This window comes from Thermochaetoides thermophila (genome assembly GCF_000221225.1).
Source record: "Thermochaetoides thermophila DSM 1495 unplaced genomic scaffold scf7180000011820, whole genome shotgun sequence".
NCBI classification, from domain to species: domain Eukaryota; kingdom Fungi; phylum Ascomycota; class Sordariomycetes; order Sordariales; family Chaetomiaceae; genus Thermochaetoides; species Thermochaetoides thermophila.
Genome location: NW_006383036.1, coordinates 2991572 through 3009755, shown reverse-complemented (window position 1 = coordinate 3009755; position 18184 = coordinate 2991572). Strand labels below are relative to the sequence as shown.

Below are 18184 nucleotides of genomic sequence, written 5' to 3'. Positions count from 1 at the left end.
GGCCAATGCAGCTGTTTGTTCGCTGCGTCTGTCGCGATCCCCGGGATCCCAGGATGCCCACGGCCGTGTTTGTGCGTGCCTCAGTACCTGTGCTTGTGTTCTACCGCAGTCAAACTCAAGCTATCAACTCTCAGGCGGTCGAAGAACAACAGTGTCTCGTACCCCCAGGAAATGGGCCCTGTGCCCTTCTCAATCAAGCAGTCTGATGCCAGCGGTCAACTCCAGTTGCAGCCAACGTCAGCGGACACGATGTGGAATTGTGGATCCTCTGGTGCCAAGTTGTCGCTCGTTGCAGCCGGTGGGATGAGAGTGGATCTTCGTCAAGCGGAGGCGACAACTTGAAAAGCCGTGTTGTGCAGTTTTGCTGCGCAAGACCGCAGGCAAAAAACGAAGACCCGGCCTGCTGCCTTGCCCTCTGCTGTCCGCTGAACAGTCTCGTTGCCAGGCCAGTCAAGGCGGGCGGCCGTGGCGGGAGGGCAGAAAATGAGTGATCCACTCTCAGCCTGGTCAGTGGGGTCGGCAAGGATAACAGCAGCCAACCCGTGCGGATTTTGGAAAGAGGATTTCGGCTCAGCCCAGGGGTCTAGCGTTGCCCAGTCAACGGCAATGTAAACATTTAAGCCTCACCTCCCTTCCCATCCATTTCTCATCCTTCTTCTTCCTCTCCCACAACCAATCCAGCATCTTCAAACCGCTTCCACATCCTTGAATATTCTTCCGCATTGCGCTACCTATTACCAACCCTCTCGTAATCCTAAACCATCACCAACAGTTTTGATTAAGCTCATCCATCAGCATCTCCAGCACTGGTTGCTGGCATCACTTATATCGTTTGCATCTTTCCAACTCGAGCCGTTCTTACTTGGTTAGAGTTATTCGATACCGCAGTAGTACACGACCATCATGGCTACAGCAACAGTATCAACACCGCTCAAGCCCCACGCTGGACTGTTCTCCTCGCGCACCGCTGGGGGAAGGATGCCTTTGACACCTTCTCCCAGCCGCCGCACGAAGTCCATCAACCTTAATGACTCCCCCTGCACCCCTGAGAAGCAGGCCGATAGCCCTCGGGTGTCCTCCAAGTCTGTCTATGGCGGTAACCTCACCGCTCATCTCGCCAAGGCTTCGTCCAAGAACCAGCACCGCGACTCTCCTAAGTCAAACATTGCCCGCACTGTCTCGAGCCCGCGCAAAGCTCTTGAGCTCGGTGTCTCTGACTTCACCCTGACCGGTGCTGGTTCTCACACCAAGACTCCTTCCAACACGAAGACGAAGAAGACGGCCACCATCAGGCAAAAGTCGTCCAAGACCACCCTGACCTACCACGCTGATCGTTTTATTCCCAACCGCGGCGCAAGCTCGGCCATTGCCAATCCCGGCTCGGGAAAGCTCGATATCAAGGACAAGAAGCGTTCCAAGAAGAGCCGCAACGAAGCCTCATCTGTCCTTACGTCGGCCACGGATGACGCTCTCGCTGCCCTCGAGGGTTTGAACATCGAGGATGAGGAGCCGGAGTCGTACTCTCGCCCATCCCCCAACACGGTTGCCTACCAAGACTCGCTCGCGAACGCCTGTGGCGTCAACCTGAACACTCGCATCCTTCAGTTCAAGCCTGCTCCTCCGGAGTCGTCCAAGCCGATCGACCTCCGCAAGCAATACAACCGCCCTCTCAAGCCTGCCAACGCTAGCTCCGCTCAGTTCAGGCGTCGCATCGCCACTGCCCCTGAGCGCGTTCTGGACGCTCCTGGTCTGATCGACGACTACTACCTCAACCTGCTTGACTGGAGCTCGTGCAACCAAGTGGCAATCGGCCTCGAGAGGAACGTGTATGTGTGGTCGGCCGATGAGGGCACCGTCAACTGCCTTCTCGAGACGAGCCCCGACACGTATGTCAGCAGCGTCAAGTGGTCCCAGGACGGTGCCTATGTTAGTGTCGGTCTCGGCACTGGCGAGGTGCAGATCTGGGATGTGGCTGAAGGCGTCAAGATTCGCAGCATGTTTGGCCACGACACTCGCGTTGGTGTCATGGGATGGAACAAGCACATTCTGTCCACTGGCTCCCGCAGTGGTCTGGTCTTCAACCACGACGTCCGCATTGCCGAGCACAAGGTTGCCGAGCTGGTCCAGCACACGTCGGAGGTGTGCGGCCTGGAATGGCGGTCAGATGGCGCTCAGCTTGCCACTGGCGGCAACGACAACCTTGTCTGCATCTGGGATGCACGGTCCCTGGCTGTCCCCAAGTTCACCAAGACGAACCACAAAGCTGCCGTCAAGGCCTTGGCCTGGTGCCCGTGGAACATGAGCCTTTTGGCCACTGGCGGTGGCTCGTACGACCGTCATATTCACTTCTGGAACACGACGTCCGGCGCGCGGGTCAACAGCATCGACACTGGCTCCCAGGTGACCAGCCTGCGGTGGAGCACTCACTACCGCGAGATCGTCAGCACTAGCGGTTTCCCTGACAACTCACTGAGCATCTGGAGCTATCCCACGCTCGTCCGCAACGTTGAGATTCCGGCCCACGAGAGCAGGGTTCTCCACAGCTGTCTCAGCCCGGACGGTCAGATGTTGGCCACAGCTGCCGCCGACGAGAGCTTGAAGTTCTGGAAGATTTTCGAGAAGAAGCCTGGCACGCCCAGCATTACCACCACTGGCTCGTCTGCCAAGGCGGAGTTGGCCAAGAGCATGACCATCCGCTGAGTAAACAAAGAGAGAAAGAAATGCATGACAGACAGTCATCAGCGGCCAAGCCGAATGACAGAGTCGAGTCGTCCATCCAACGGTAGGTATAGGTTATATCACGAATTCCCTTTTGCAGCGTCAACTCAGCAAAGTCATGGGATCGGACCGGGCGGTTCCTGTCTTTGTCTTGCATTTGGGATACGGCGTTGAGGAGTTTGGTCTTTGCAATGCATGCAACGAACAACCTGGATACCGGCACTGTCATGAGAATGATACCCTTGGAATAACGGAGCAATTATGAGGCTGAAGGCACGGGAAGAAGCGAGTGCTGGGACATACACACACACATTATTATCTTTGTTTGGGTTTTAGTTGTCGGGTTTACATACTCGCTCCTTTGGGGTAGGACCATCAGACCAGGTCATGGGTTATTGTATGGAGTAACTGGTTATAGTTGTAATACTTGGTTGGGACTTAAGTAAACGGGAAAAATGGCAACTGTTAGGATAGTGTACATACACACTACTACAATACAAATGGCTCACTTGTAAGATCGTTGTATTTTTGTGCGGTTATCTGACGATGACTTCGCCGACAATCCAAGAATCCCAAGGTTGCACGAGGAGGTTCTGGAGGGGACTTAGAAGCAGTGCAACTGCCAGAGATGCATGAAAAAGCGATGTCCTGGAAAATGATCAATCCACGTGAGTTAAAAGAACAAATAAAAAAAAGAATTTTAGTACTCCAATTTGCTATGCATCGGGAAAAAAAGATCAATTGGAATAACGACTTTGCAAAGGGTCATGATCTTTGGCAAATCGTTCAGTCACTTCAAATTGCCTCGGGTGGGTTGGACTAAAAAGCTTCAGCCTGGAACCTGGGCTTGCCGTCAGTGCAGTGCAGTGCAGTGGGCGGCCAGGCTCTCAGGCTGCTTACTAAGCAGGTTGGCCGAACGTCAAAGAACGCCTACCGATTTCCTGCAACTTGCCCAATCCAACTCGCACAGGCAAAACCGCGTCTCCCACCCAGGAATCGCGGCAGCGCATTGCAAAAATCGCCGAGCATACGCGCCCGCATTTACAAGCCAATCAAAGAGGATTTGGCAGTTTACCTTCGCGCGACCCACGAATCCCCAGGAAACACTGCCCATTTCGTTCGTTGCACTAAGCAGCGGCGACACCTGAGAGGGGAGGTCCCGCCCGCATTCCACATTCCACCCAGCCGACGCCGACTGATTTCCCGACAATCCCACCCAGCCAACCACCACATCCAACCCGCTTCATCCGCGAGAGGCTAATCCCATCGCCTAGTTGGTCGCGTAGGCGCAGCGAGCTAGTTATCAGAGGTCTAGGTCGATTTCGCGCTGTTGAAGGCGAGGCGACTTGTTCTCGGGGCGGTGGATTGGTCTCGCGGTGCGGTCTGGTTTGTTTAGGGACACGAGAGGACGCTGGAGAAGCGCAGGTTGACTGCAGCAGCTCTGAAAAGACGAAGAATCCCGATTGTGTTATTTCCTTCCGTCGCTGCCATCGGCGTCGCAAGTTCTAGCAGCAGCAACGGCACAATCCATCCGTCAAGATGTCCAACACACAGGTCGGACCAATCTACGACTCCATCATCCAGGACGTCATCAACGCCGTGCGCGTCGATTTCGAGGAGAACGGTATTGATGAAACGGTGCTGGAGACCCTGAAGAAGGTGAGGAAAGATGCTGTTCCCTTTGATTCTTACCTCGCTTTGATGTCGACTGTACCAAGCCCTCTCTCTTCTGTTTCGCCTCCAACTCCCTGATCTGTTGCTTTTGCCAATGAATCATCCATAGGCGCGGTGCAGCTTATCGATGCGCCCAACATATTCATCAGTGTCGATTCTGCTGTCTTTACCGTTGGTTTTTTTTCTTTTTTCGTTGCTGTTGTTGTTGTTGTTGCTGGTGTGCTCGCTGGCGGCAGGTTGCTGCAATGGTGAAGGCGGGAATGGCGCGACCAGTGTCGGGCTTCTGCTGGGGGGGCGATCCGTGATCACTCTCCTTTGGGCGAGAGGGGTGGAGAGCAGCAAGCGCCGAGTGGGCGTCGCGGCACTTTTGGGTCTCTTTTTATGTCACTGCCTGATCACTGGGGACTGCGCCCAATCAGCCACCCGCTGCATCCGATTGGGCCGTCCAACGCTATCATCACGTGCGGCTCCCCAAACACCTCCAAACACGGGAGGACTTTGTCGTACTCGGTGCCCGTCAGAGTTACTCGAGCGCCGACACTGACACTTTCCCCTTCGAACCACTGCCAGAGCATCGACGAGTTGCAAGAGACTGGCTTGCTGACACTCTTGCGCATCACAGACATGGCAGCACAAGCTGTCGCAGCTGAACGTTGCCCAATTCCCCTGGGATCCCAAGCCAGAGCCGCCGCCGGCTCCGCCCGCTAACAACGGGCCCACCCAAGCGAGCAACGCTCCGGTACCCGCTGCGACTCCCACTTACACCCAGGCGACGCTGAATCCTCAAGCCCCAATCCAGACCCTCACTCTGCCCGGCAGCAGCATCGTACAGAATGCCAATGGCGTCGCCATCAAGCAAGAGCCGGGTATCAAGAGCGAGCCTGGTGTCAAGCAGGAACCCGGCGTCATCCAACACCCGCCCTTCCCTGCCAATGCTGCTCCCCAGATGGCCGCAGTTCGCGCCGCCCAGGCCCTTCAGAACCAATACGGCGAGCGAGCCGCCGCTTCGATCAACGCCATTCACAGTGGGATGGTCAATCAGTTGAACGCTGCCCAGAGACAGCAGCAGATGCAGCAGCATCTCAACGGCCAGCAGCCGCAGCAGTACCGTCCTGGTATGCCTTCCCCGATGCAGCAGCAGCGTATGCAGCAGCATCCCCAACAGCAAGTGCCTCATCCAGGTGGGCCGAACGGGCTGCCTGCTGCTCAGCATGATGGCGCTGCGGACGAGACGAACGAGGAGCATTTGCCATCGATCAACGACCGTGAGGCAATCGACCGGTACTTCCATGCCCAGCTGCTTGCTCGGGCTAAAGAGCGTGAGGCTGGTGGTCTTATGATGCCGCTCAGTAAGAACAGCAAAAATTCTGCTGCTCGCAGTATCAGCAAGCGGCAAGCCGCTGGGAGCGAGTCTAGGGAGGGAGTTGGCAGTGCCCAGGTTGATGGTCCTGATGATGACGAGTCAGACGCCGATGCGATCAACTCTGATCTGGATGATCCCAATGAGGGACTGGGTGAGGACAGTGATGATGATGACTGCACCGGTCATATGATGCTCTGCATGTATGACAAGGTGCAGCGCGTTAAGAATAAGTGGTGAGTATACTTCTGTTACTTTTGTGACATGGTATACTGAAACATGCTATAGGAAGTGCATTCTTAAGGACGGTGTGCTCACTGTCAACGGGAAGGAGTATGTCTTCCACAAGGCTACGGGCGAGTATGAGTGGTAAATGGCTGGTCGACTCATCGCCATGCTCTGTCCTGTCAGAGTGACAGGCTTTCTCCTTACATAATCTTCCCGTTGATACGAGTTTGGGTCACGATAGATCGCTTTCCCTCTTTCCTTTACCGTTTTCCCTTCCTGAGATCTATCCGATCACCAGGAGTTGAGGCATCTGCCCCGTTTTATGATTGCGCTCTCACCAATTCATTTTTTCGCTGGCATGTTGTCCTTCGGGAGCTTACAAACACCCAAAATGGTGCAGTCCTGCCCGAAAGTTCAACACCCACTTAAGTAACCAAACAAGTAATATTGAGAGCGCCTACTCTGATTTCTTTGTCGTTTCCATTTTTGCTTTTACGGTTTACTTTTTTCCCCTTGATTTTCTTTTTTTTTTCACCATCAATCGTCCTTTTCGGACGGACATGGGGCGAAAGAAACACTGGAACCGTCAGTTTATGAGAAACGGAGATTCTGTTGGGTTATTGTATGTATCATAGGAATCAAATCATGACGCGATGCAAAAAGATGATTCGTAATTGCCTGGTCATAAGTTTGATGAAAAGCAGAGAGAGGCTTTATGAATGAAAAGGTGTGTATGATGAGACAAATGGATTTGCTGGTAGTGATCCAAACCAGTTTGGTTGCCAGGAACACCTCCTTTGATGAAGTGTACGTGGCACCTGGTTTGGATTGCCTTCTTGCCTTTTAGGTGCACAAAACTCAAAGAGTTTAATTGTAAAATGGCCATGACACAATCACAAGTTCCCGGGATCGTCATCAGTTTGATGTACTCTTGTAAATCATTTACCTCAAAGGATGTCACTGGGGTTATACCTACAGCAACAAGCAGTGCTTCTCTTCTCAACCTAGACGGTGGAAGAAGCTACCTAGCTTGTCCGCTGCCATACCAAGGGTATATAAGCGCAACCGCAGTAGACTAACTCCCTTCTCTCGCAAGGTCTCATGGCTGGAAAAAACACAACGCAGAAAAAGCAAAGACAATCAAAAACCATGAGAGGCTGTTAGTAGTAGCAAAACCCATAAGTAGACGTTAAGTAAGCAGTTAAGCATCCGACATCAGAAGACAGGCTATGCACAACACATGCGTACTCCATAAAGTCAATCCCTCCTTGTGAAAAAGAGTCTTGACTCCCTGGAAACGATCCATCAACACCAACTCCAGAAACCCCAGATAACGCCGCCAACGCTCTTTCTGCTGCCGATAGGATTCATGAATGATTCTTCCATCTCCACCTCCTTTTCGGTCGTGATTCCTTTCCATGTATTCCCAGACGCTAGAACATCTTCCAGATCAAAGTTGTTCAATCAATCACCCATCAGACAGACAGGCCGTCCAAGTTCAATCCATCCAAAGATATAAGACTCGGACTACAAATCCATCGTCCATCCATCCATCCATCGATCCTGTAAAACCGATGAATCCCGTAATATCTCCCTTCTCCGATTATTAAGGGAGAAGAAAAAAAAGCGAGATGAGAGAGATAAAAAGCGAGAGGCGACTGTGACAGAATTATCATACCCGCCTCTCCTAATCTCCCAACCAAACCGTAGTTCTATCCCCAAACATAATAATGTAACATGAAATGATAAAAACGGTATGCCCAGATAGAAGACAAAGACGCAAGGCTGTTCTGGCATGTAACATATCCATGTAAGGAACAGCAACCCCACATGAACGTCCCCCCCGCAACTGAACTTGCATGCGCATGCTTTTCTCGAGAGAAGAGGGAAAAATATAAGTAGGAATGTAGTTAAGTGCTTCCATGACAACAGGCTTGTCTGCTGGCAAAAATAAAACATCAAACGTGAGGGGTCAAAAGACGAATAAAAGTCGAGAGGGGCAAGGGAAAAGCAAGAACCAACTGCCAAGTTAGAGAAAGCACATCACATGTTGCAAAGGGGATCGATCCGTGTGTCCGACGCCAAACGCAAAAAAGTCAGGTAAACTGCTAAACAGCCATAGTTAAGGCTGCAAGCATGTCCCTCTAGAGGAGAAAAAGCAGACTCATGGGATGGGTCGCCTCTCATCTTCGACTCTCCTTTCAAGAGTAGAACTGAGACTTCTGGAAGCTCTCAACCGTCACGTCGCCAACCTTCGTAGACGGTAGCGGAGGAGGAACCGGCTTGTCAGCATTAGCCGGAGTGAAGGCGCCGGGCATGGCAACGGAGCTCGTCATGGAGTTGGCACGGCTGGACTCGCTGGCGGTGGAGGACGGGGCATCCTTAATAGCGGCGAGGGGCTGGCCAGGACGGCGCATAACCTCAAGGAAGGTGGACGGCAGGTAGCCGATACGGCCGTCGCGGGCACGGCAACGCCACCACTCGGATGGGTTGCCAAGCGGGTCGCTCTTGCTCAGAACGGCGACGAGATCGCCCTTGCGCACCTCGAGGTCGACGCCCTCGACCATGCTGGCCTGGCCTTGGGCGGCGGGCGAGAAGTCGTAAAGAACGCGGCAGAACTCGAGCTTAGACGGGTCGAGAGCGGCCTGAGCAGCCAGAAGCTGGCGGCGACGCTCTTCCTCTTCGGCATTGTGGGCCATCGAGCGCACGATCTTGCTCATAACATAGGGCAAGCCAAACGCAGCAAGCAGGAAGAAGAGAAGAGGCTTGCGGCTGGGCTTGGGAGGAGCGCCGGCCTCGCCGAGCGGGTTCTGGCGACCCTCGAAGCGCGCGAAAGCAGCAGGAGTGAGGGACTTGGCATCGGCGGGAAGAGGGCGGCCGGTGAGCTTCGCAATGAGAGTGCGAATCCAGCGCATGATGGTAAAGATGCCGAGAACAGAGCCAAGGGTGTCGCGAAGGTTGCCAAACTGCTCAGCGACAGAAATCATAGCTGTAATGTGTTAGCATATTGCGTGCCCACAATTTTTTTTAGAATCGGTTTAGCAAGGCAGCACGACTCACCAAAGAAGCTCGAGTGAGTCGCCATGTAGGTGCTCTCCAGCATCTGGGCGAAACCGCCAAAGGCATGGACGATGCCCTCCAACATCTGGAAGGTGGCCTGGGTGCTCATGCTGAAACGCTGGGTAAGGCTGTTCGGATTGTTGGGATCGGCCATTCCGTACGGAGGCATGCCGCCATACATGCCGCCGTAACCACCGTAGCCGCCGTACATGCCGCCGTAAGAGCCGTAGCCGCCGTAGCCAAAGCGGTTGTAGGGAGACGAGTAGGGCGAAGTGTACGAGCTGTATGAGCTGTAGGTGCTGTACGGCGTGCTTCCGTAGGGCCTGCTGTAGGTGGAAGCGTTCTGATTAACGGCAGCGGTCAGAGTGGCTGGGCGAGCAGGAATCGCGGGTGTGGAGGTGGAGTCGGTAGTCGTCGCAGCAGTCGTCGCGACGGTCGAAGTCGATGCAGCGGTCAGGCTGGGAGAGGTCGCGGCAGAAGAAGTCACTACAGCGATTGCATCGTGGTTAGCCAATCTGTTGGATGCTTCTATGAACGAAAATGCCAGTGAAAATCAGTCGGAGATGCGAGGAGAGAGCATACGCGACGAGGCAGAAGTGGCGGTAGTAGCGCCCGCACGCTCCCAGGGCTTCGGAGGAGACGCCATGTTGATTCGCTCAATGATTACGGGATCGCTTGAGAGATTCTTCACGAGATGCTGCGCGGCTGGCAGATCGACGTTTTTTCTGGCGTTTCCGACGGACAACCGAGTCGCGGTAGCGCTGGGCTGTTGAGTTCAGGTGGTTTGCGGAATCGAGGTGGCGACGGGGGAAGCCAGCCGCGCGGTTTGGTAATTGGTTTGAAGGAAGAGGAAAGTGGAATGGATTGGAAGCGGGAAACGGGGAAGAAGAGCGAATTGGAAACTCGGGCCTGGGGAAAACAGCCCAGAGGCGGGTCGAGTTGTGTGGGAAAATACCTGGCGGTCTGAGGCTTCAATAGACGCGTGCTATCATCGAACTCATCGATGTGGGTGCGGCCGTGGCTGTGGTTGTGGTTGTGAGAAGTCCCTGTGTCGAGGGGACTGTGTCTGCGCTGCTGAGCGTGTTTAACTGTGTGCTTTGCTGTGTGTTTTTCGAGCAGGACATGAGAAATCGCAGGCTGGACTCCCCTCCAACAAAAAAGGCCTGGCCGCTGGACTCGGTTGCCGGGGAGGGTGGAGAAATTGTGCAGCGCCAAGCCCCTTCTTCGGGCGTGAGCGCGGCCTGTGAGCTTCGCTGCCTCGGTTCACAGGCTTGCCTTGCCCCCCCCAACTTGCCGAAGGCTGGCAAGCGCGGACGGCGCCAACGGATTGGGCACTTGGCCCGTCTTTTCCTCTCTTCCTTGCCTTTCGCTAAGACTTTTTGCGGGGGTTTGCCGATCTTTGCCCACAGCTGACCCCAACCCTGCCACCTGTCATTGGACTTCCATCTTGACTATATCGAGACAAGGTGGGCGAGTAGCAAGGTGGGCGAGTAGGGCAGGGCAAGCTGCCTCCCCTCCACAAATGCCCAACAATCCTTTGATTCTCGCTGCCCGGGCGCACATGAGAGGTCGGAGCCTGTGAAAAAGCTCAGCTTGGACTCAAAGTTCACCCGTTATGGGGTATTGAGGATTTGATATATTCTGTGAGCTTCTGAGCTTATTCATTCAGCCAACATGCTTCAGGAGATAATAATGCGCTCGGTTTTCAGGACACTAGAGCCCAGCTCTCGTTGCCTTCTGCCAAATATTCACTTGGTAGTTGCCTGGGTAGGAGATACATAGGGACCTGCTGTTGATGTAAGCTACCTAGCTAGACTCGGGGGACTGGCTTCCCCAGTACTTGACCTTGGTAACTGTTTGCTTTAGCTGAAGCAGCTGGGATATTCTAGCATATGCCACAGAGAAGACTTGGAAACACAAATCACCTAAAAAAAAAAAATAAATTGCCTCTCAAAGTTCAGTATATTAGTACTATAAAAACTTGGCAAGGCCTTTCTGGTGACATGTCGTCCGGAGTGAAGCATTTGAACCTCTACATCCATATCCATATCACAATCCAGTCTGATCAGTGTCCAAACTTTTGTCCGACAATTAGGACATTGTCTCACAGTTGTTGGGATCTTTTCTGGTATGCATCCTGCAGCATTACTGGAAGGTAACTCCTATAAGTTCTGGATGCCATGCCATCAGATCAAGTTTTGAAGAAACAGAATGGAGTCAACTTAATTCTCAGAAAAAGGAATGTCAACTTTTCGAGAAAATACTCCACAACCGATGGCATTTCCATGTTTATGTTCATAATACGATCAATCACGCTTTAGTTAGAGTTGTTCTGGAAAAGGGGGGGGGGAAGTGTTTCTGGGCAACATCTCGCAGGAAACAACTCAATAGGCAACAACACAGCAAATGCACACAGGTATTGTCCTATTAATATTATCGTTCTATAATCCATCCCTGGCCTTACTCGGCCAATGATTCATTCCTTTGCCGTCATCATCACAGACTTCATATTCCCCTCCCCAAATGAGACCCCGTCATTACCGACATATAGTATGTACAATAGGTAATATCAGCAGGTGTTTATGTATTCAAAAGCCGAAACGTCAGCGACGTGACGGCTTCATTAGTCTCGAAGGTGAAAAGTGAATTGAGAACCCTCCCAAAACGACACCGTTTACGCCTTCTCACGCCGCTCCCAGTAGATATTAGCCGGCTCCAGCGGCCGAGAGAACAGCGAGGAGTAGTCGGTGCCAACGACGTTATTGCTGCCATCGACATTGCGGAACTTGAACATGCGGACAACGGTGGCTACAATGGTCTGGAGCTGAACGTTGGCGAATTGTTCACCGATGCAGCGATGGCGACCAGCACCGAAGGGCAGGTAGGGCGAGTGGGCACCCTTGCTGACCAAGCCGTAGCCGTAGTCAATCTTCTCTTCCTCCTCGTCGGTCTGATTGCGGACAATAGTCGGGGCAAGAGGATGGTCCTTATCCCAACGACGAGGCTCCCAAAGATCGGGCTCGGGGAAGTACTCAGGATCGGAGGCGGAGACACCAGGAGCAGCGAGGAGCACGTGGTCGTTCGGAATGACCCACTTAGTGCCAGGAACGGGCATGGGCTGCTTGACGGCGCGCATGATCGAGTGGATCGGGGCATGCAGACGAAGGGTCTCCTTGATGATGGCCTGGTTGAGAGGGAGCTTGGCGAGGTCCTCGTAAGTAAGAGGAGGTAGGTCGGGGCCAAGGTTGCGAATCTGCTCCTGGTAGAGCTCCTCCATGATGTCAGGACGCGAGGCCAAACGAAGCATGATCCAGGCACCGGTGGACGAGGAAGAGTGCTGGCCGGCCATCAGAAGGGCGATAAGCATGTGGGCGATCTCGTGGTCCGGAATAGGACGACCATCCTTGTACTTGGAGTTCATAAGGTGCCACATGATATCCTGGGCGCCAGTCTCGCCGCTCTCGCGGCGACGCTTGATGATGTCCATGTAGATCTTAGCAACAGTCTGCTGGGCATGATCGCGGCGCTTGTTCCACGGAAGCGGAGCCCAGTGGAGGATGAAGTTGATCGGAGTGAAACCCATGTCGAGATCGTGGTAGAGGTCTGCCAGAGACTCGTCAAACTGATCGCGGACCTCCTTGCCCTGAAGACAGTGTGAAGCAGTGAAAATGGTGATCTGTGCCAGGTTGCGGGGGATGTTGGTGATGCCAGACTGGCCCTTGAAATCGGGGCACCTCTTGAAATAGTTGGTGACCTCGTCGACGATAATGGGGACATAGGAGCGGAAAGCCTCGGTGGTCAGGGCGACCTTAACGAACTGTACAGAACCGTGTCAGCCATAAGAATCTCGCAGCGACCACTCAGAAGCAGCACTAGATTACTGACCTTCTTCTGCTCCATGAGCTTGGAGTTAGGGCAGTCATATACGACATCCTTGCCGAAGACGGGGGTAGTGAGGACGGTGTAGATGTCCTCAGCGCAAACGTCGCGGAGCTTGCCGTTCAGAATAAAGTCGTTGCCCTGAGTGCCAAGGTAGACGGTCGTCTTCTTGCCGAGCAGAATAAAGGTGAAACAATCACCATACTGTCATCGCAAAGTCAGCAAATGTCGTGAGTTGGTGCTGTCTTGGGGGGTTTCGTGCTCACCTTCTTGCGGCAATCTTTGAAGAAGCGCGGGGGGTCGATACCGTAAGTGATGGTGCTGCCGAGGAAGGGGAACCAGTGGAAAACGACAGGAGGCTCATTAGGGTTCTTGAAGAGCACCTGCTTCATGACATTAAGGAAGACGGTGACGAAGAGGAAGCCGGCCACCGAAACGGCGATCTGCGAACCCAGCGGCAGCTGAGCGAACGCCTGGCGCAGCGGCGCCCCAAGTTCCTGGATCAAACCCATCCTTGGGAGAGGAGGGATGAGCAAAAGGAGGAAAAAGAGAGAAGAATCAAGCTTCCAGGTGCTCTGCCACTGATAGACAAGCAGATCCAGATACCTGGGGCCTGGACGCTGGAAAGGGGAACTCGGGATCTTCTTGTGAAAAGATAAGGTGTCGAGAGACGTTGGCGAGTTTAAATCAAAAAAGCGGTGGTAGCGCATTTCAGTTTTTGGATTGGGCGTCTGGCCAATCGATTGCTTTCCCAATGCTTTCCTCCTCTTCGCCCAGGGGTTTGCAAATCGGGCAGGGGGGTTCCCGGTACCCGGAGAGATGATTCCACCAGCAAAACAACCAATGAGAGGTTTTCCGTATTCGCATTCAGCTGGTGATCATGCCACAGTCAAGATGCCATCGTGTGCCAGCCCGTGGTTACACGGCCACTCCCGGAATCTGCATCCTGGGATTGTTGGGCTCGACGCGTCGACTATGCTAACGCCTTTCTAAGCGACAAACATGCATTTGAAGACATCTTGAGATCTGGAGTCGGTGTAGTTCAAGTACAGAGTGTCGAACAATCAGGAGCTCGCTCCGAATACGAGTGCTCAAATGCTGTCCCGGAAACACACGAGCAACATGTAAGTACCTCCCGTTGTTGGTGAGTTTGCATTTTACACTCGAGAACACTGCTTTGTTGTGCTTGCCACCCAACCGGCCCTTTTTTCTTTTTTTTTTTTTCAAATTCGAGATGGATTGTTACCAGCCGAGAGGGTTGAGGCCAAGACTTGTGCCAAGCCTTGTACCCCTGAACTAAAACCCTAACCCTTAAAGCAATAACATGTGATTGCGACACCATTGCCCTCTCTCACCAGCAGTTGATGTTGGGAACTTGGTCAAAGAAGCATGCTACATGCCGACACTACATATCTGGCTTCTCATTTTTCTACAATGCCCAAAAATTCGGCTTCAATTTTCGCTCATCGGTTCCTATCTTAGATCCGATAAAATACAGCGGGTGGTGCACAAGCTCTGTGTAACCCACGAAAAGGTAGGCGGATGGAGGGCAGTTGCTGCATCCACGTGGTACCTGCTCACCCATACAAAGCAAATAACAGAAACCCGATTGGCAGGGGTTTACAACTAGGACGGATCATAAGCTGTGACACCCATCAACCCCCACATTTTTTTTAAGGTGGAGAGAAGTATACGCTCCATCAACATCAGCGGTTGGCCGACATACAGTGTGGTTTGCGATCAAATATGCTAAATACTTGATCACCTCAGTCCTAGTGGCAAAGGGTTAAGTGAAGTAGAGAAACGGGGGAGCATATCCCCTTTCTGTCCCTATCCCGGAGAGTCAACGCCGCAGAGAAGGCGTATGGACTAGTCACTTCGCAAGTGCCCTCTAAATCTACACCAAAAATGTGTCTTATCATTACTCGATTCGTATGATTGTTTTTGCCATACCTAGGGTGTCATCAATTTATCACTGTTGCCCCAATTTTCCAGACCTAACCACCCGTACGCTCCTCCGTCGATATTGACCCATCTCTCTTCAACAATTGCCCGTTTCCAGCCCATCATAATCGCCAGCAGTCGACATCCAACAGCACTTACGGCACACACAATATCGTCACTCGCCCCAGCGAGCACCGCCAAGTCCATTACGTAGGCTCGCCCTACAATGCTGCGGAGGTGCAGTGCCCTGGGTGTCGAATCGGTGATAATTGTATCGACATCTTTGCTGCTACGTGTGGCATCAACCGGCAAGCGTTTCGCTGGAGCCTGACCGTTCGCGGTGACGGGGATTTGGGCGTAGCCATGGCTATGGCTGTGGCCGTAAGAATGCGCATGCACATGGGCATGCGCGTTGGCAGGCAATCCCAGATTCCAGAAGGTATCGCTAAAAAATCCTCCATGCCAAATTCTACTGGCGGCAAACGGCGACAATGCGTCGTCATTACTGATATCGTCCTGATCGACAAACTTGTAAATGACAGATTTATCTCGTTGAACCACGTCAGCCGTGTGGAGGGTCTCTCTGAGGCCCAACCGAATTCTGTCTTGGGCAGGAATGGCACCGCGAAGTTCTTCACTTGCATAAACTGCTGGGTCATCGGAGGAGAGGATTAGGAAGCCAGTAGCTGGTGTTGTTCCCCTATTCCTTTGCATGATAATCTCTCCGGCTGCGTCGGCGTAAGCGTATAAGGGGATGTAAGAACGCCGGTACTCGAACTCGAGCGGATGGCGGTCGCCACGACGGACGTGAATGCCCACGGCGATTGTAGAAACCAACTTCTTGGCTGAAGTCAACTCATGCAAACGAGAAGCCACGTACTCGCTATCGGCGGAGTTTAGTCTGAAGAGCGCTTCGTAACCTTGTCGTGCGAGGTCGAATTGCTCTTTGCGGGACTGATGGTTGCGTGAATCTGACCATGGCTGACTGTTATTCTTCAATATGCCCCGGAAGAACTCATCTGCTGTCTCAGCAGACACCACGAGATGGCGGGCCTGCCGCGGGCAAGGAAGAATCTCGTGGGCCGGTGGTGCTGCGCAGTCTGGGAGAGGGGGCGGCAAGAAAATGTCGGTGTAGTTGCCATATGCCCACCTGGTGTCATCGATGAAGAATGCTCTGTCCTCCTTTCGTGCTAGCCCATAGGCGATCCACAGCATCAACAGCGTTTTCCCCAGGCCGGCGTCATCTGATTCTAAGACAAACGTAAGACTCTTTTTGCACACTTGCTTCCCTCCAGTCGCTGTTGAGATTGATCCCCTTGGCAAGTAGCCAGCTCTCTGAGCCTCCTGAACATCAATAAAGTTGGGGTCAGCTGAATCTGGCCAAAGTCTTGAAAGAAAAGACCGTAGCCTAAACGACTGAGAACGCAGTTCTCGAGCCCGGGCCGCTACCTGTCTACATCGAACACACATGTCCGCATACTGGCTGGTAGACAGTGGGAACCCCGTTCCAGGGGGTATCGACACAGTCCATTTCGCGCGACCTCGGTGATCAGTTATGGCAATGGGGGTTGGGAAATCCGGCACGTCTTTCTGTGATACCATTTCTACCTCGTCATTAACGGCTTCCCCGCGTGCCGGTAATGTCGGAGGGGTTGGTGCCTTCGGTGCTGCCCGGGCCGGCACGGCAGCTGCGGCCGAGCCTTGGCTCTGGGGCGGCGGTACAGGCTCGCCGAAGAGCCATGTGAGAACCACCAGTGATATATAGAAGACAACAAATATGCTGGAAATGCGGATAGTGTAGCGAATGACTCGGATCGGTCTGATTGAGCCGATAAATCGACGACTTGTGGTTCTTAAAGGGGGAGCGGGTGAGGGAAGACCGGGTGATGGCGGAGGTGAAAAGACTAGATGGATGAGGTTGAAGTGCTGTGGACGGGGAGAGAAAAGTCCTCGGTCGGCGTGGTAAGAGCGCGCGCGACGAAGGTCGAGACGAGACGGAGGGAGAAGAACTCTAGGGCGTGAGGTCCTTCTGTGGTCTAGTGTTGGTGACATTCCGAACTGATAAGGCTTGTGCCAAGTTGAATGTAAACAGTCGGCCTGCTGGCAGCTTCATTTACTGGACTTTCGGTAGGAAGGATTCTGGATCCTCAGATCACCGATGACGAACCCGACTGCGATGTTGGTTTCACGGTCCCGGCCTGATCGACCACAAGCCAACCCCAAAGCTTCGAAACAAAGGAGTCTGTGGTACAATGTTGTCAAGACGCTGACACTATCTATCCATACAGGGCCGTGGACCAATCCATGCGAAATGTGCCCACTTATGCAACGGTAAAGGCTTGGGGGGGAGGGATGTACTCAAGCTGAAGCCAACTGACAATGAAGACTGGAGGTCGAGGCGTCCATTCTTCGACCTGTGGTTTAAAAATCTGGCTTTGTGTGCGTATGAAGGCCTAACTGGCTCGTGATGACTACCGGTATATACGAGATGTAGGCCGAACTTGCTCGGTGTCTTTAGTCTAGCGCAAGCAAGGCCTTGAAGGGCCGAAGGAAATTACCGGGATCGACAAGGACAGATGGAGGATGGAGAGGCCGGGAATGGAGGTGTCAAGCCTGCTGCGCCAAGAATAACGAAGACACCAGGGAGTATGCGAATGATGAAGACGGTCGAAAGACCGCCTTATACTTACATCGATCTGCGGGCGTGTCGATCTTGAGAGTTCTGTGCTCACTCGAGTCAGAAATCGTAGCACATGGTTTCCGATGAGGGTGTCTCATGTGACTCTTTCACTGGCTCTCGATGGGAGATGTGGGCACAAGTGCATTGGATACGCAAGCGAAACCAAACTTTGTTTCCATGACTGAAGTTTTGTCTCCCAACAACGGCCAGAAAACATAGCTGTAAATACGAAATGTAGAGACAAGCAAGTCTGACTATTGCGACAACTGAACAGCTTCCAAGGACTCCGACGCATAGATGATACCAGAGGAAGATGATTTCTCGCATGCACCCTAAGTGTTGTCTGTTCTGATCAAGACGGCACATCGGCGGGCGTTCCGAGGCGGTGGCCTTAGTGGGGATTGTTTGTAAACCAACTTCTAAAAACTTTCAAGCTTTCTGTCTGAGGTGGAAAGCTCCAGAGAATCAGCGGGGCCGCCGTTGATCCCTATTTGCAGCCCTGTCGAATCTGAAACGCGACAAGCCGGGAGTGGCTCCCAAAATACCGGCGACAAGGTGACAAGTTGATTGGCTGAAACTAACGGTGGATCCTCGTCACGGTCCGCGGCCAAGCCCCACGAAAGTCATCACGGGCTTCATCA

At 53.1% G+C, this 18184-nt stretch overlaps 5 protein-coding genes across 5 annotated transcripts; 2 read left to right on the top strand and 3 right to left on the bottom strand.

Moving 5' to 3' along the window:
* Window positions 1–903: 903 nt before the first annotated feature.
* On the top strand, window positions 904–2700 carry CTHT_0058150 (putative cell division control protein; the record flags this gene model as incomplete). The annotated part of the gene is made up of 1 exon (XM_006696072.1): window positions 904–2700. The coding sequence occupies one exon, from the start codon at window positions 904–906 to the stop codon at window positions 2698–2700; it is 1797 nt and encodes a 598-aa protein (XP_006696135.1).
* A 1557-nt stretch (window positions 2701–4257) lies between these two features.
* Window positions 4258–6125, top strand: CTHT_0058140 (transcription factor TFIIA-like protein; the record flags this gene model as incomplete). Its single annotated transcript, XM_006696071.1, has 3 exons — window positions 4258–4377; window positions 5015–5988; window positions 6041–6125. The coding sequence occupies 3 exons, from the start codon at window positions 4258–4260 to the stop codon at window positions 6123–6125; spliced, it is 1179 nt and encodes a 392-aa protein (XP_006696134.1).
* Window positions 6126–8181: 2056 nt separating this feature from the next.
* Window positions 8182–9686, bottom strand: CTHT_0058130 (putative peroxisomal membrane protein; the record flags this gene model as incomplete). Its single annotated transcript, XM_006696070.1, has 3 exons — window positions 8182–8969; window positions 9041–9526; window positions 9623–9686. The coding sequence occupies 3 exons, from the start codon at window positions 9684–9686 to the stop codon at window positions 8182–8184; spliced, it is 1338 nt and encodes a 445-aa protein (XP_006696133.1).
* A 2028-nt stretch (window positions 9687–11714) lies between these two features.
* CTHT_0058120 (uncharacterized protein) lies at window positions 11715–13629 on the bottom strand (the record flags this gene model as incomplete). The annotated part of the gene is made up of 3 exons (XM_006696069.1): window positions 11715–12857; window positions 12926–13123; window positions 13186–13629. 3 exons carry the CDS (start codon window positions 13627–13629, stop codon window positions 11715–11717), a joined length of 1785 nt encoding a protein of 594 aa, XP_006696132.1.
* A 1056-nt stretch (window positions 13630–14685) lies between these two features.
* CTHT_0058110 (uncharacterized protein) lies at window positions 14686–16394 on the bottom strand (the record flags this gene model as incomplete). Its single annotated transcript, XM_006696068.1, has 3 exons — window positions 14686–14691; window positions 15023–16207; window positions 16344–16394. The coding sequence occupies 3 exons, from the start codon at window positions 16392–16394 to the stop codon at window positions 14686–14688; spliced, it is 1242 nt and encodes a 413-aa protein (XP_006696131.1).
* Between the last annotated feature and the right edge of the window lie 1790 nt (window positions 16395–18184).